The sequence below is a fragment of the Oryza glaberrima genome, chromosome 4 (assembly GCF_000147395.1).
Source record: "Oryza glaberrima chromosome 4, OglaRS2, whole genome shotgun sequence".
Taxonomy (NCBI): domain Eukaryota; kingdom Viridiplantae; phylum Streptophyta; class Magnoliopsida; order Poales; family Poaceae; genus Oryza; species Oryza glaberrima.
This window is the reverse complement of record NC_068329.1, coordinates 14,335,669-14,349,315: the sequence shown is the minus strand read 5'-3', so window position 1 is coordinate 14,349,315 and position 13,647 is coordinate 14,335,669. Positions and strand designations below refer to the sequence as shown.

The 13,647-nt window shown below is 51.5% G+C and overlaps 1 protein-coding gene across 1 annotated transcript; it reads left to right on the top strand.

Annotated features, from left to right (window-relative positions):
* Window positions 1-310: 310 nt before the first annotated feature.
* LOC127770792 (uncharacterized) lies at window positions 311-1,779 on the top strand. Its single transcript, XM_052296594.1, has 3 exons — window positions 311-518; window positions 783-1,108; window positions 1,210-1,779. The coding sequence occupies exons 1-3, from the start codon at window positions 311-313 to the stop codon at window positions 1,777-1,779; spliced, it is 1,104 nt and encodes a 367-aa protein (XP_052152554.1).
* The last annotated feature ends 11,868 nt before the right edge of the window (window positions 1,780-13,647 follow it).

The window sequence follows — 13,647 nt, the reverse complement described above, 5'->3', positions numbered from 1 at the left end:
ACGGTTTGCCGAATCTGGTTTCCTGAGGGGACGAACAGTAAGACTGTTCTCGTGCTATACACTGCTGTGCTTTGTTATATTGCCTTGTCTGACTGTTAACATAGCTACACACTTTACTTTTGTAGCGTTGACCCTTGACCAGGCTGAAAACGAGGCCCGCAGGATGATCGGCGACGTGTCGGTCGTCGAGTATAGCCAGTTGCTAACACGACAAGCGGCTGGGCGGGCGAACCGGGTTTACAACGGCGAATTGCCTCCAAGGGCAAACCCCCACAAAGCTGACGACGATGCAGGGCCTTCGCGAAAGTGAATGCGCGGACAAGTGAAGCTTGCCCCTAGGAAGCGAAGGGTTCCTACTTCGTCGGACTCCGACGCCGACGACGAGGACGACGCCGAAGAACGCGACGGCGAGAAGGAAGGAGAGGAGGAAGAGGAGGAGGCCGTGGCCGATAAGGCCGCGAACGAGGCGATCGAAGACTGCGTCGACACCCCCGGCTACACTCCTACCCCAAGTCCCGGTCACAACGAGACCGGGGTGGAGTCGAACAGCTCCCCCCTTCGACGGAAGGATTTGGAAGGGGCGAAGGCCCTAGTTGCGTTCTCCAAGGGCAAGGCGGCGAAGAGAGGTCCGGTGCAGAAGGTCTCTAAAAAGAAAGGACTCGTCAACATCGCCCGCGTTTTCAGCGACGACGAATCTTCTGACGGGACTCCAACTTCGCCCGCTGGCCGTAGTTTGGACCTTTCGACTGCTCCCCTCGCTCCGCTCGGCGTTTCTGGGGCAGGCGGTAACGCCGCCGCCAAGGCTTCAGCCTCCGCCGAACGGATCGTGTCGGCTGCGGCGACGGTTTTCGGGAGCCCTCTGCGTGAGCCAGCTATTTCGCCGCTAGTCAAGGCGAAGGGGAAGTGTGAGGCCGCCGAAGCATCTACCTCGGAGTATTCCCTTGCGGCGCCCCACTTCGCCCCTGGTGATTTCGAGACTTGGGCGGACCTTATTCCCTTTGTGGAGGGGGTGAGCAACCTTGTCTTGCCCGCCGGCACCCCGAGCTTGTTCACCGAACTTAATGAGTGCGACGAGGAGTGTTCCGCCATTAAAAGCCTGGCGGTTCGGGTATGCCTTTTCTTCCGTCTTCGTTTTCCTCTTCGTCCCTTTTTTTTTACGTCTGACAATTAACCTTTTGTTCTTTTCGCCCGCTCCTATCTTTCATCTAGGTTCTTGCGGCTCACTGTTCGACGGAGCGAACCGTATGGGCCCGCTTTGACAGTTTTAAGAGCCGTCTTCGGGCCAAGGACGACGAAATAAGCCGCAAGAACCTGGAGGTGGAGGCCCTGGCCAACACCCTCAAGGAGGCGAAAACTGAAGTCAAACGCCTTCAGTCTGAGCTGGATAAGGGGAAAGAGGCTAGGGCCGAGGTTGATCGCCTCAAGGCCGAACTGGAGAAGGAGAAGGCCCATTCGGCGGTGCTGATTGACTACTACAACCTTACTGAGCCAAAGATGGAGGCTCTTCGCCTGAAGGCTAGTAGGGCCGAAGCGAGCGCCGCGGAGGAGTTGCAGCAGTTTTCACAGGAGATGGCGAAGACCACCGAATCTGCGAGAACGGCTTGCCAAACGCTCCACCTCGCCCTTACCGACATGGGCGCGAAAGTGCGGGGGGTCCCTGCCGAGGATGCATCAGCCTTCGACTTCTCCGAGTGGACCCAGCAGGCTGGCGGATCGGTTTCGGACTCCGCCACCGCGTACGGCGATTGCTGTGCGCGTGTATCGGTGGCCTTCACCTAAGGCCTTTTGCAACAGTTCGGCTGCGAGCACGTCGCCGAGTTCCCTACCTATGCGAAGGGGGACTGGGAGATTAGTGTGCAGAACATTTCGCCCGCTCTTCGCGCGTGGCGAAAACAGTTCTGGCAAAAAGACGGCAGGTCCGCTGCCAAGGCGCGCCTTCTGGAGCAACTGGCGAAGGCGGAGGCGGCAGATCGGTGCGAAGAGGAGGGCGTGGTGGCCGAAGAGGTCGGAGGCGATGCCCGGGATCACCCAGAGGTGTGAGGCCCTCCGCCCTTTCTTTAGAGTTTTGTAGTTTTCCACCCTCTTTTGCGTTTGCCTGGAGAGGCGAATGATGTACATTCGGCAGACTGCCGCCAATCCTTAAAAAAGGCTTTTTTTACATTTGGAATATATGACACAATCTTAACTACTTTTTGATGATCAAAGTCTTTGGCATATTATTATTTCGCTCATCTCGCATTATGCCATACCTCCCCTTCTTCCGCCTATTCTTACTATGTAAGCTGTGTTTTGCTTTTTCTGCACTGTCCATCAGGGGGTTCGCCGAAAGTCGTGCATCCGGCCCCCTTCCGGGAGCTGGCGAAGTCAAAACGAGAAATTTGTGGCAGTGAAGGGTCTGCCGAAGGTGCGATGTCCATTTCGGCCTGTTTATCACGAAATGGAGATAAACGGTCGCAGCTATAAGGTTTTCAAGGTTGCCGACTGGCTGCGGGCGCACCCCGAGCGAACCTTAGAAGATTACGATCTTGTTCATTCAAGACGTTTGGACGATATGGCTCGCTTTTGGCGAAACCATCAGAAGACTAAACGTCAGGAAACGATCTTTCAGCGTCGTTACAGTTTAGTCTGTGTTTCGCCCCCTACTCCTCTTAAGGTTGTGTATGATATTAGTAGTGATGACGAACCTAGTTCGCCTGATCATGCCTTAGGGAGGGATAGTGATTATGGGGACGAAGATGTAATTTACTTGTAAGGTGAATTGTATCGTGTTGTGAAACTTCTATTCTTCGATTATTTTTTTCGAAGTTAATAAATACGTGTTTTATTTCCTTTTCGCTATTGTTTGCATCGTCACATTTTGTGCTTTTGTTAGGTCGGAACATGCCGGCCCCTTTGCATATATTAGCGAAATAGGTGTACTGACTTTTCAGCTTTTCGTCATTCGTTTTCGATCTGTAGCGTTCTGTCTCGAGAGAAACGCTTTTGCTTTTATGCTGATCGGACGTATCGTCGTTCGGCTATTTATTTTCCGAGACAAGCTGTTGCGGTTTCAACGTTCGGCACGCGATGCTTCGGCCGATTCGTTTCGCCCCCCGGCCTTTTTCGCTGATCAGGCGTTTGCCTTGGGGTTTTTCCACAAATTATCAATCACACGAGAAATAAAAAGAAGGCGGAGGACACAGAGATTTTATACTAGTTCGGGCCTCCATGGTGGATAATAGCCCTACATCTATGGCGAACTCACAAGAAAAATCGCCAACAAGGAGCCACAGACGCTCGAGCACCTACTTGGCATCATCGACGGGTTCACAAGGGGCGAGGAGGATTCCAAGCGACGACAAGCTATACAAGCTGAGTACGACAAAGCCTCCATCGCCGCTGCTCAAGCTCAAGCACAAGTTCAAGTTGCCGAACCACCTCCCCTCTCTGTTCGCCAGTCTCTGCCGGCGATCCAAGGACAGCCGCCAAGGCAAGGCCAAGCCCCCATGACTTGGAGAAAGTTCAGAACAGACCGTGCGGGCAAGACTATGATGGCTGTCGAAGAAGTGCAAGCCCTCCGCAAGGAGTTCGACGCCCAGCAAGCAAGCAACCATCAGTAGCCAGCCCGCAAGAAGGTCCGAAAAGACCTCTACTGCGCCTTTCACGGACACTCTTCGCACACCACGGAGCAATGCCGAAACATTAGGCAACGTGGCAACGCGCAAGACCCAAGGCCGCAGCAGGGAACAACTGTCGAAGCACCCCGCGAAGTAGTTCAGGAGCAAACACTCCCAGCCGAACAACGCCAAGATGCACAGCGAAGGATAATCCAAGCGATTACAAGGGCCGACCCGCCAAGCCAGTTGTCCAAACGGCAGAAGAAGATGCAGATCCGTATGGTCCACATCATCACTTTGTCGGGCGAAGGGGCGCCGCAATATCTGAACCAGCTAATTTCCTTTGGGCCAGAAGACGCAGAAGGAGTTATGTTCCCGCATCAAGATCCCCTGGTAATCTCAGCTGAGATAGCTGGTTTCGAAGTCCGACGAATCCTGGTCGACGGAGGGAGTTCGGCCGATGTTATCTTCGCTGAAGCATATGCCAAGATGGGGTTGCCTACCCAAGCCCTTACCCCAGCACCAGCATCGCTCCGCGGTTTCGGCGGAGAAGCAGTTCAAATTCTCGGCCAAGCACTTTTGCTGATAGCCTTTGGCTCGGGGGAGAACAGACGCGAAGAGCAAATACTGTTCGACGTCGTCGACATCCCGTACAACTACAACGCCATCTTCGGCCGTGCAACCCTGAACAAGTTCGAAGCCATTTCCCACCACAATTATCTCAAGCTCAAGATGCCCGGCCCGACAGGGGTGATAGTAGTCAAGGGGCTTCAGCCTTCGGCCGCTTCAAAAGGCGATCTAGCCATAATCAACAGAGCAGTGCACAGTGTTGAGACCGAACCGCATGAACGGCCAAAGCACACGCCAAAGCCCACCCCTCACGGCAAGATAACAAAAGTGCAGATTGATGATGCCGACCCCACAAAGCTCGTATCACTGGGGCCCTGAAGTTGAGAGTATCCTAGAGGTGCTCAAAAAGAACATCGATATCTTCGCCTGGAGCCCTGACGAGGTGCGGGGTGTCCCGGCGGATCTCATCATGCATCACCTAGCAGTTAAGCCGGACATTAAGCCAAGAAAACAAAAGTTGCGCAAGATGTCTGCCGATCGCCAAGAAGCGGCGAAAGCCGAAGTACAAAAATTGCTCAGGGCGGGGGTTATCCAAGAGATTGACCATCCGGAGTGGTTGGCAAATCCAGTGCTGGTGCGGAAGTCAAACGGCAAATGGCGCATGTGTGTCGATTTCACAGACCTGAACAAAGCGTGTCCGAAAGACGACTTCCCCTTGCCGCGAATGAACCAGCTCGTGGATTCAACAGCTGGATGCGAGCTCATGAGTTTCCTGGATGCATACTCCGGTTACCACCAGATCCACATGAACCCGCTCGACATCCCCAAAACATCCTTCATCACTCCATTCGGCACATTTTGTCACCTTAGGATGCCTTTCGGCTTAAGGAACGCAGGAGCAACTTTCGCCAGGCTGTCGTACAAGGTCCTTGGCAAGCAGTTGGGGCGGAATGTGGAAGCTTACGTCGACGACATCGTCGTAAAAAGCCGCAAGGCTTTCGACCATGCGATCGACCTGCAAGAGACATTAAACAGCTTGCGCATAGCAGGCATAAGGTTGAATCCAGAGAAGTGCGTTTTCGGCGTCCGCGCAGGCAAGTTGTTTGGTTTCCTTTTTTCCGAGAGAGACATCGAGGCGAATCCCGAGAAAATCGATGCCATCCAGCAAATGAAGCCTCCGTCAAGCGTACATGAAGTACAAAAGCTTGCAGGCCGAATTGCGGCTCTCAGTCGATTCCTCTCAAAGGTAGCCGAAAGAGGTTTGCCCTTCTCCAAGACCCTCCGAGGCGGAGGAAGGTTTAAGTGGACACTAGAGTGCCAAGCAGCATTCAACGAGCTAAAGCAATACTTGCAAAGCCCGCTAGCTCTGATAAGCCCACCCCCAGGAAGCGAACTGCTATTATACTTAGCAGCTTCGCCGGTGGCAGTCAGTGCTGCCCTCGTCCAAGAAACAGATTTCGGACAAAAACCGGTCTACTTTGTCTCCGAAGCACTACAAGGAGCGAAGACAAGGTACATTGAAATGGAAAAGCTCGCTTACGCCCTAGCGATGGCTTCGCGCAAGCTTAAGCACTACTTCCAGGCCCACAAAGTCATAGTGCCATCACAGTACCCCTTGGGCGAAATACTCCAAGGCAAGGAAGTCACTGGCCGGCTCAGCAAGTGGGCGGCAGAGCTATCCCCGTTCGACTTACATTTTGTTGCACGCTCTGCTATCATGTCTCAAGTGCTAGCCGACTTCGTAGCTGAATGGACACCGGTACTTGCCCCCGACCCTGAGCCCGCCGAACAATTCTGGGTGATGTGCTCTGACGGCTCGTGGTCGCACAGGAGAGCAGGCATTGTGGTAGTCCTATGTTCGCCGAATGGTGTGCCGATTCAGTACGCAGCAAGACTGCAGTTCGACACAACCAAAAATGCCGCAGAATACGAAGCCGTTCTCCTGGGCCTAAGAAAGGCGAAAGCACAGGGAGTCCGGCGCCTGCTAATTCGAACTGACTCCAAGTTGGTAGCAGGCCATGTTGAAAAATCCTTCGAGGGAAAAGAAGAGGGAATGAAGAGGTATCTGGAGGCTGTTCAGTCCATGGAAAAATGCTTCACCGGCATAACGGTCGAACACTTGCCTAGAGACCAGAACGAGGAAGTAGACGCCTTGGCGAAATCCGCTGCTTGTGGTGGCCCACATTCGCCTGGCATCTTTTTCGAAGTCCTACATGCTCCAAGTGTGCCCATGGACAGCTCGGAAGTCATGGCAATCGACCAGGAGAAACTGGGCGAAGACCCATATGACTGGCGAACCCCATTTGTGAAACACCTTCAAACTGGTTGGCTTCCGGTAGACGAAGCAGAAGCGAAGCGTTTGCAACTCAGAGCCACGAAGTATAAGATGGTCTCGGGTCAGCTTTACCGCTCCGGGGTACTTCAACCCTTACTTCATTGCATCTCTTTTGCCGAAGGCGAAGAAATGGCAAAGGAGATACACCAGGGGCTATGTGGCGCGCACCAGGCTGCAAGAACAGTGGCCACCAAAGTATTTAGACAAGGAGTTTATTGGCTCACTGTGTTGAAAGTCTGTGTTGAGCAAATCAAGAAGTGCGAAAGTTGCCAGCGTCATGGCCGAAGCCAAGCCGCGCCCCAGTATGATCTGCAGCCCATTTCGCCAATATGGCCCTTCGCCAGATGGGAACTGGACATCATTGGGCCGTTCCCGGTGGCGCGAAATGGGTATAAATTCGCAATTGTAGCTGTGGAATATTTCTCTCGATGGATTGAAGCCGAACCCCTTGGGGCAATCACTTCGGCAGCAGTACAGAAGTTTGTATGGAAAAACATTGTTTGCCGTTTTGGAGTGCCAAAAGAGTTCATTATTGACAACGGCAAGCAGTTTGACTCTGATAAGTTCAGAGAAATGTGCGAAGGGCTTAACTTGGAAATCAGGTTCGCGTCGGTCGCGCACCCGCAGTCAAATGGGGCGGTCGAACGTACAAATGGCAAGATCCTTGAAGCACTAAAGAAAAGACTCGAGGGGGCAACGAAAGGCAAATGGCCAGAGGAATTGCTATCGGTTCTCTAGGCCCTTCGGATGACCCCCACAAGACCAACCAAGTTTAGCCCGTTTCTGCTTCTTTATGGCGATGAGGCAATGACCCCAGCAGAGCTAGGGGCTAACTCACCAAGGGTTATGTTCTCTGGGGGCGAAGAGGGGCGCAAAGTATCGCTCGAACTCTTGGAAGGGGTAAGGGTCGAAGCGCTCGAGCACATGCACAAGTACGCCACAAGCACTTCGGCAACTTACAACAAAAAAGTTCGACCCACGGAGCTGATGCCTGGGCATCTTGTCCTAAGGAAGAAGGCGAACCCAGTAGCGGTTGGTAAGCTTGAATCAAAGTGGGAAGGACCGTACCTCATCAAACACAAGTCCAGGACGGGATCTTTTCGCCTAGCAACACTCGAAGGCGAGGAGTTCGACCATTCCTGGAACGCCGCCTCTCTCAAGCGCTTCTATGCCTAGAATGGGTGGCACCCAAATCGCCAACTTGTAAAAATGTACATACAGTCATGTAAGCCCTTCGGCACTACGTAAGCCCACTAAAGAAGAAAGAGAGGAAAAAGAAAAAAAAACTGGATGTAGGGCTATTATCCACCATAGAGGCCCGAACCAGTATAAAATCTCTGTGTCCTCCGCCTTCTTTTTATTTCTCGTGTGATTGATAATTTGTGGAAAAACCCCAAGGCAAACGCCTGATCAGCGAAAAAGGCCGGGGGGCGAAACGAATCGGCCGAAGCATCGCTCGCCGAACGTTGAAACCGCAACAGCTTGTCTCGGAAAATAAATAGCCGAACAACGTTACGTCCGATCAGCATAAAAGCAAAAGCGTTTCTCTCGACACAAAATGCTACAGATCGAAAATGAACGACGAAAAGCTAAAAAGTCAGTACACCTATTTTGCTAATATATGCAAAGGGGCCGGCATGTTCCGACCTAACAAAACCACAAAATGTGACGATGCAAACAATAGCGAAAAGGAAATAAAACACGTCTTTATTAACTTCGAAAAAAATAATCGAAGAATAGAAGTTTCACAACACGATACAATTCACCTTACAAGTAAATTACTTCTTCGTCCCCATAATCACTATCCCTCCCTAAGGCATGATCAGGCGAACTAGGTTCGTCATCACTACTAATATCATACACAACCTTAAGAGGAATAGGGGGCGAAACACAGACTAAACTGTAACGACGCTGAAAGATCGTTTCCTAACGTTTAGTCTTCTGATGGTTTCGCCAAAAGCGAGCCATATCCTCCAAACGTCTTGAATGAACAAGATCGTAATTTTCTAAGGTTCGCCCGGGGTGCGCCCGCAGCCAGTCGGCAACCTTGAAAACCTTATAGCTGCGACCGTTTATCTCTATTTCGCGATAAACAGGCCGAAATGGACATCGCACCTTCGGCAGACCCTTCACTGCCACAAATTTCTCGTTTTGACTTCGCCAGCTCCCGGAAGGGGGCCGGATGCACGACTTTCGGCGAACCCCCTTATGTGCAGTGCAGAAAAAGCAAAACACAGCTTACATAGTAAGAATAGGCGGAAGAAGGGGGAGGTATGGCATAATGCGAGATGAGCAAAATAATAATATGCCAAAGACTTTGATCATCAAAAAGTAGTTAAGATTGTGTCATATATTCCAAATGTACAAAAAAAGCCTTATTCAAGGATTGGCGGCAGCCTGCCGAATGTACATCATTCGCCTCTCCAGGCAAACGCAAAAGAGGGTGGAAAACTACAAAACTCTAAAGAAAGGGCGGAGGGCCTCACACCTCTGGGTGATCCCGGGCATCGCCTCCAACCTCTTCGCCCACCGCGCCCTCTTCTTCGCACCGATCTGCCGCCTCCGCCTTCGCCAGTTGCTCCAGAAGGCGCGCCTTGGCAGCGGACCGGCCGTCTTTCTGCCAGAACTGTTTTCGCCACGCGCGAAGAGCGGACGAAATGTTCTGCGCACTAATCTGCCAGTCCCCCTTCGCATAGGTAGGGAACTTTTAAATAAACTTTTATACGACTGGAGATCGCCGGAGAAAGGACGGAGAGTAACGAGCAAGGGTTTTTTGCGGGAGCGGAGAAGACGAGAGGCGTTTGGAGGCTGGAAAGTTTCTCCACAACAGGCGGACTTCAAAATGAATCCCCAAAACTCCCTTAAATAGACGCACTTTCGATGGTGCGAATTCCAAGGAAAGGAGAGAGATGGCCGCCGGAAATTTCTGGGTCCGTTACGCGCGGCAGTTTTTTAGACTTCAGTTTAAACTCACTCATGACCATTGGGCTTCACACGATGTTCTCGACTATGTCCTGTCTCTACGCTTCTCACACTAAGAATGACATCAACCTCGACATCAGAAGTCACGATTGGTTACACGAGCTCATTTAAGCAGAAGTCGGGGGCTACTGTCAGGGTTACGGGTTAAGTATAGCCTTTACCCTTCGATATACGTTACATATCGATATGGCATGCCTGCGCATATATGGACATTCTCTGCATATACTAAGGAAATCCTTCACGGAGTTTGTAGAAAATAAGTCCTACTCGGACAAGACTGGGTCGTCAATGTATCGTGTAGGGTCTGATATCTCCGAGTTCTACTTGGAAACCGCTTGACCTGCGATATAAAAGGGACCCCCTGGGAGGCCTTAAGGCATCGAATCTCATAGCCAACACAACGACCACAGCCTACGAAGTCGGAGCCTACAGGAGCCAAATCACCGGGAGATCTAGTCGAACCAACTCGATTACAATCTCGCCGGTGTCATCGAGTTCCATCGTTCCCTTTGTAACCTATGATTTTCCATCATATAATCCCATATCAACTGGATTAGGGCTATTACCTATCAAGGGGCCTGAACCAGTATAATGCTCGTCTTTTTGCTTGCTTGATGTCGTATTACGTAGATCCTTCCAACGTACCCCAATACCCTCTATATCCGGTCTACGGGTATCACCCGTCAACAATGTACATATACAAAGTTTGTATATCTTTTTATATGTGTATATATGTTTTATACAGCAAAAGTGTATACGCATACATGTAAAAAATTGATTTACGTATATATACAAAGTTTACACACATATTATATTTTATATATATATACACACACAGGTACAATGGGCATCAAAATAACCAGGATATTGTTGTGAATTTGGCTCTGGTCGCACGCCCCGTGTGGGCAGGCACGGATCAATCACCCTCTACTAGGGTATATGGACGAGATAGTATTGTATCCGGTTTGTTATGGTAGAATAGGATTAGTTTCCAAATCTACCTCTTTGAATTTACTTAACGGCTTTTTTGGTAATTCGAGGGAAGGGAATTGGGAGTTTACACAAGGGAATTGCTGATGAGATTAAGATGAGAATTTGATTTTTTAATCCCAATATCTTGTTTGGTAGATGTGATGGAAATTGATAGAGAGTTTAGTTGGAGATTAGGTCATTAATAAAAACAGATGGCTGAGATTTGCTTAGACAAAGTAAAGGAGGAATTTCCTCCCAATTACTTGCCTCTACCCAGGTATTAAAAAGGAGAGAGTTCATCCCTCAATTTCCCATCCCTATCCCACCAAAATTGTCATGTCTCCCAACCAAACAAAACACTTAATAGTCTCATCTCTTTAAACTCCCAATCCCTCCTAGAAACTTCCTCCAACCAAACGGGCCATAAGATTTAATCCATGTATTACAATATATACCGGTCCCTGAGGCTTAATACAATGTATCAATATTTATAGTATTTCTCTCTCCCACATAGTATCAGAGCAGGCGACCTAGAGCCGCCGCTGCCCGGGAGAGTTCCGATCTCCCGTGGGTGGCCACCTGTTTTTTTTCCTATCTTAGTCGTCGTCTTCGTGTTCTACTTCTTCATCGCGTGGTGGTCTTCGCGTCGTCGCAAAAACAGCAACAGCACCAGCTACCTCCACGAGTACACCTCGGTCACCGGGGGTCATCTACTTGCTGGCTCCATCTCCCGCGGTCGTCGTCGATCTGATCTGCTCCTCCCCGCCGGCCGCTAACTGGGGGTTCCGCCGTCGGCGCCCACACTGGAGCTCCTTCCCGTCGTCGATCTGATCTGATCTGCTCCTTCCCGCCGGCACTGCAGGGCAGCCACCGCCACGCCGGGTTTCCGCGACCGCCACTCCGGGGGACCCGTTGATCCACCCACCACCGCCGGGAGAGCCCCTCCACATCCGGCGCGCCGCTCCGGCTGTCCTCGCCAGTCGTCACGGATCTGGCGCCCACCAGGCCTCGCCACTGCGGCCGCTGACTCTCGGGGTGTTCGTCGTCGTCCCAGGCCGCCGGCTGGACTCCTACTCCCTCTGTTTTCCACACGATTGGAACCGCCTCCGCAAGCCCGCCGTACGCACCGAGGTCGTCATCGAAGCACGCTCCGGTTCCAGCACGCCAGGGCACGCCCGGAGCGAAAGCCGAGGTCGTCGACCACTGCTCCGCTAGCCTTGCCATCGATCTCCTGCTGCCCATCTCTCTCTCTCTCTTATCTGTCTACACGTGCGTGGATGGATAGGATTTTGAGAACAGGCAAAACTGGTATCTTCCCGATTTTGCTGCTTACCAAAATTATGATCTGTTAGCAGTTTCACATGTCCTAAAACGCGATGTATCTGTTTTCCAATTGTTGTACGACTAAAAGCTCTTTCAAAATTCGCAAAATCTAATTAGCTAATTAGCTTGTACTAGTTGTGAAGTCATGTAAGGGTGGTTTGTACGTTGGCTGTGTTTTTGATTCTGCAACCTAGACCAGAAGCTGCGGCTCGGTACGTGACTGTTTCAACGAGCTGAGGCCTAAGTCCTGCAAAGAGGGGAGAGCGGGAGATTGGACATCGGCTCGGCTCTAATCATGAGCTTGATTGCAGTAGGGGATTGGACACGCGTCATTAGTTCACGTGGTGTCGCACGGGCGGGGGTCATGCGGCACTGCCACAGATAATTTTTTTTCCATGAAACAGAGGATTGGAGTTGACCTATTTGCTGCTGCTGTTGTACCTTTTCTTTTTTCTCCTGATCAGAGATCGGGTTTCCGTTGCTCATCACCTCATCGACATTTGCACGTCTCTGACATTGGCATCGACTCTGCTTCAATTTTATCATTCTGCCTCGCGCATCTTTGGCTTGATCACCCGTTCAAGCACTTGGCTACAGTTACTTTTGCAACCGATCATCATCGAGCACGCGTCTACGCCATCAAGCTCGCGTCGTCCCCTCGGACCGGAGTGCTTCTATCCATGGTCCACCTCCACTAGTTGTTGCAGTGCTGAGAGGCGCCCCCCTCAACATAGCTTCATCGCAGGTGGACTCTTCGCCACTACATCGACATGGAGCCGCAACTGTGTTGTTCTCTCGGACCGCAGCTTTGGCACTTTTGTCGTCTCTATCGCCACCTGCGCATCGACACCCACGTCATCCGCACCGATCATCGTCAGCCACGCGGGTCTTCTTCGTCTACTTCGAGCATCGCTGCCGCGTCTCCAAGCCTGTCACCGTTGCCGCTCTAGGCCAATGGTCCAGCTACCTCTACATGGCTACCAACGTCGCCGTCTAGGCCATTGGTCCCGCTACATTGCCTTCTACTTCGTCCAGCATTATTCATCGCCAGCGTCGCCGTATCTTTCTCGACTACACTTCGCTCTTCTCCGGCAATTGCGTGCTGCTCCGGCAATTCTCCCTCTTCTCCGTTCTCGTGCCGCGACCATCTCGGAGGCCGTCTCTGCTAGTCTCCTCCAACATTGGCGTATGATTCATGGTGGTCCCCTACCTCGCCCACACGGTATTGGCAACACCAGCACGCGCGTTCGTCCCGAGTTGTCCCGGGGTCTGGCAAACCCTATGTGACGTCTCGTCCTTCACGATTCGACTACATCGGCTCTTCGGCATCATCTACCTCAATAATTGTCGCGATCGTGTCACCGTCATCGTCTCCAGCACGTCCTCGCGCACCTTGGTCCACGACGCCCTCCCGTGCATCCACGACCACTCTACGGCGCCCCATGCGCGCCCTACGGCTCGACTACCTCGACATCATCGGCTCCTCAATTTCGGCTACATCGACCACGTCAACTTTACGCACGGCTTTATCTACCATGGCTCCCTCGCATCCTTTGCTTTGGCTACGTCGACTACTACACAAAGGGCTATCATCCGTATTGAGCATTCTTGCTAGTTTCTTCTCTAATCCAAGTGTCTGCGTTGCTCACGTTTGGACTGTGGGGGATGTTAGAGTATATGGATAAGATCGTATTGTATCCAGTTTGTTATGGTAGGATAGGATTAGTTTCGATCTCTATCTCTCTGAGTTTACTTAAGATCCAATCCATGTATTCCTATATATACCGGCCCCAAGACTCAATACAATGTGTCAATATTTACAGCATTTCTCTCTCCCTATACTACCCAACACCCTCATTCTATACATAC